Consider the following 3,843-nt stretch of genomic DNA (forward strand, 5'->3'; position numbering starts at 1 on the left):
CTACACTCTAATGACACATACATATAGGGCTTTGGGGGTGGTCATACTGAATGGCATCCAGAGTTAGGTCTCTTCATTCAGCCACATACGAGCAGGCGAAGTGAGGCACGGGGTCTTTTCACACTCCTGTTCTCTCTTCATTGTCTGGGGCTGGATGGAGGAGGAGCTGGCCGTCCAATTTGTGTCTGGGGTGGTGGGCTAGTCTGCTGCTGTGGGGACCATATCCTTGTTCTGGGGAAGACTGCCAATGTTGGGGTATTGGTGCCTGGACCTGAGTGAATAGAGGGTGTATGGGAGTGTGAGTGTGTGTACAGCATTCATTTTGGTGTGTCTAGATGCTGGGTGCCTGGGTAAGTATTTGTATATGTGTAGATGAGGGTGGGGATGATGCTTGTGTCTTGTGTATGCCCGTGTGTCTATGTTCATGTTTCAGGTCAGGCCTTAGACTCCACCTCTCTTAGAACATCTCAGGCTCTTTGAGGTGGGCCTATTTCCTCCCACCACACACCCTGCCAGTGGCTGGTGTCCCCACCAGTGTATTGATGGTTCTCAGTGTCCATGGCTGACTGCTCAGGTGTGTACTGGGCCACTCCTGGTGCCTTCCTGGTGGGGCCAATTATTGTTGGCCTTCAGACAACAATTCTGATTTATACATTGCCAAATGTCAAAAAAAAAAAGTTATAAACTGGTCATTGTCTGTACAGGTCAATAAACTATTTTTTTGATTATTTTCTAATTATTTATTTGAATTTGTTTGGATTTACTTAATGAATTTCACTTTCATGTTGGAAGCCTCGTCTTGTTTCAGGAGGATTCTAAAGAAGAATCACCAAGCTAAAGGCTCACTGGCAAAAACCTCATGTTTCTACTTGTGAGGTAAATACTTTAAAGATAAGGAATTCGTCCTCAGTGCAGTTTTATTGTATTTTTACCCAGTATAGCACTACTATGGTCCAGTATACAAATAAGATGCTGTATCCAAATTAAATGCTGCAAACACTTCTGCTCTATGTTGACATTGACTGCATCATTATTTAGTCATTGTTTGTCAAACCTGTCAGTGTGCTCGTCCACTCCATCAACACTGTTATTATGAAGCCGTCGATGGATTTAGTTTAGATCTTTACAACTTGAAATAAAAGGTCAACTGCTTTCACTTTTACCCATTAGCACTAATAATATATCGACCCTTATATGAATATAGTGTATAAGACAAGAGTTTGTACAGTTTTAATGACCTTTAAAGTCAATACCTGGTATGACCACCTTTATTCTTCAACACAGCCTGAACTCTCTTTGGAAAGCTTTCTTGTTATTTTTTTAAATAGTCTCAAGGAAGAGTTTTCAAGGCTTCTTCAAGGACATTCAAAGCTCATCTTTAGATGTTGGCTGCGTTTTGTTCTGTTCTCTGTCAAGATGATTCCCACACTGCTGTTGAGGTTTGGGCTCTGGGGAGACCAATCCATGACTGATGGTCTTCCACTGTGTGTTTTTATATCTAGGTATGTTTTTAGAAATGTACATGTTTAAAATGACTCGAAAACATTAATTGAAACAAATAACATTTAATCAGCATTTTATTGAAAAAAATAGTGCATATTCTGCCAACGAGGAGATGGCATCTATGGTACTCAATTTGTTTAGTTAAAAAAACAAAGAAGTTTAACTTCAGATCCCATAAAATTAAAATGTACATTGTCATAGTGGAATGTATTAGAAACATACATGTTTTGAAAAATACATTTTACCTGTACAAAAATTCTCAAATTTTATTTAAAAAGTTAAAAGGAAGCACTAGAAATGTTTCTGTGGCTGAATGCTAGTATGTTGTGACTGACATCAAACATCTTCACCAGCAGGCTCCACACGCTATCTCTGGTTTGGCACCACATTCCTGAATCCGAGATCTGTTTGAATACATTACAAGATAATAACAAGAGGTCAGTTGTGTTTTGTGAGGACAGATACAAACGAGTCGTCAGCTCCTCTGTAACGCACACGTACTTACTTAGACACGTCTTTGCAGCTGTATGTTATCCCTTTATCTAGCGCTTGCATCAAATTCTTCAAGGATGAATGATTACAGTTTGATCTGAAGAAGTTAGAAACAGAAGCAGTGAATATAGAATCAATTTTAAAATATTGGAGGCACATTGTGGTGACAGATTTGTGTATAAAGAGAAAACCTTACATGGCGTTTTTCTGTATGACCATAACAACATCCAGCTTCTTGATCCTAGGGGATTTAAACCTCGGCACCTCAACGCTTGCAAAAATACTGAAGAGAAAAAAAAGAACAGCAGCTTAGAGTACAAAATTCAACTAGATACTACTATCATCACAACACTGATTTTTTTTTTAATGTATGTGGCACTTGAGCCTACGACACACTCTTAAAGACTTTCTACAGTACTAAAAGGATCAGTAGTCACTTCTCAAAGCAGAATGCCTTATGTTGCAGTCACACTAGGGAAAGCAAGGGTTGTAGACCGTGGCATTACCGGAGGTATTGTGACGACAATGAACTTGAGCCATGAGACTGCTTTTAAAAATGCCGCTCTTGAGATGAGGAACAGGTCTGTGACCGCTTCCTGCTAGCTGCCATCTTTAAAGCAGCTCTGATGTATCAAGACAGCAATAAAAAAGCAGTTAGACAGAATCAGTCTGCTATCAGTTTGTGATTAAATGAGGCCAATTTGACAATTACAAGCAATCTGTTTGTGATAAATTAATAAAAACCACAAATCTCTTACCTTGTGTTGCTGTCAGCGCACACAGCATTTTAGGTTAGACAAAAATCTTTATTAACTACTTATATTCAGAGTTCAGCCAGAATTAAATAGATTTGCAAAGTGATAAAAGTGCCCATCAACTTTGCCTTTTTATACCAATCCAGAACAAAACCCTTGGGCAGCGAGTCGAGTCGAGTCCTCTACAGCAAAGAGACAGACTGACTGCAGTGTGTTGAATCTGTCTGTATTAATAAGTTAGCTGGTACTTATTTATTGTAGGCTCTACCTTACAATATAAAGCACCTTTAGGCAACTATTGTTGTGATTTGGCACTATATAAAAAAAATTGAATTAATTTGAATTGAACCGAATTGAATTGAACTGAACTATTTGAATTTGGTTGCTGATTGCTAAGAAAATTCAATGCAGTCAACTCTTCAACTGCAACTTCAAGTGTGCTGATTTCTTTCCGAGTTGCAAGGACGCTGCAGTCCTAGTTTTACTCTAGTGTGACTGAGACATAAATGAAAATGAAGCAGCCTACATCAAAATGACCCAGAGTGGAGACAAACATTTAAACCTGATTTGGTTTGTAGAGGAAGAACTTTTTTTTTTACAACAACCTTTGACCTTGTACAACAAAGACAATAATAACTGTTTTTTAATAGCACTTCTTTTAATCTGCAATGATAACTTAACTCTCAGCACATATATCACTGTTAAATTGTTTGGTGGCTGTAATTACCACTGAAAGAAAAACATTACTTTACTCAGTAAAAGTCATAAAACTGTGAGAGAAGCAGAAGCAGTCCTACCTTGTAGAATTGAATGGATCGTTGACCAATCCGTTTAGCATTGCTGTGACATCACCGCAGGCTACATCTGCAAACTATACAGACACACACAAGAGGATTTTGAAGAAACACTCAGTCATCTTGTAAGAAAAAACTAAAACTGTCACGGACCTGGCTCTGGGGACTTGGGGTCCATGGGCAGTGGGGACTATGACTGTTGTTATTATTATTGTCATTATTATTATCATTTGGTGTCTTTTCTGCACTGCCTCTTATCTCTGGCCACATCCGTATGTAAGCAGGTGTGTGTGTGTGTG

The 3,843-nt window shown here is 38.8% G+C and overlaps 1 protein-coding gene across 1 annotated transcript in view; it reads right to left on the reverse strand.

The window, feature by feature from the left end:
• Positions 1–1,498: 1,498 nt before the first annotated feature.
• The window catches only part of LOC102302511 (ADP-ribosyl cyclase/cyclic ADP-ribose hydrolase 1-like), a 14,298-nt gene continuing 11,953 nt past the window's right edge, over positions 1,499–3,843 (reverse strand). The window contains 3 exon segments of the mRNA XM_014333630.2: positions 1,499–1,907; positions 2,009–2,092; positions 2,192–2,278. Coding sequence (XP_014189116.1) covers positions 1,850–1,907; positions 2,009–2,092; positions 2,192–2,278 — 229 coding nt within the window. The 3' untranslated portion in view covers positions 1,499–1,849.

This window comes from Haplochromis burtoni, unplaced genomic scaffold (assembly GCF_018398535.1).
Source record: "Haplochromis burtoni strain Fernald_Lab_line unplaced genomic scaffold, NCSU_Asbu1 Contig_58, whole genome shotgun sequence".
Taxonomy (NCBI): domain Eukaryota; kingdom Metazoa; phylum Chordata; class Actinopteri; order Cichliformes; family Cichlidae; genus Haplochromis; species Haplochromis burtoni.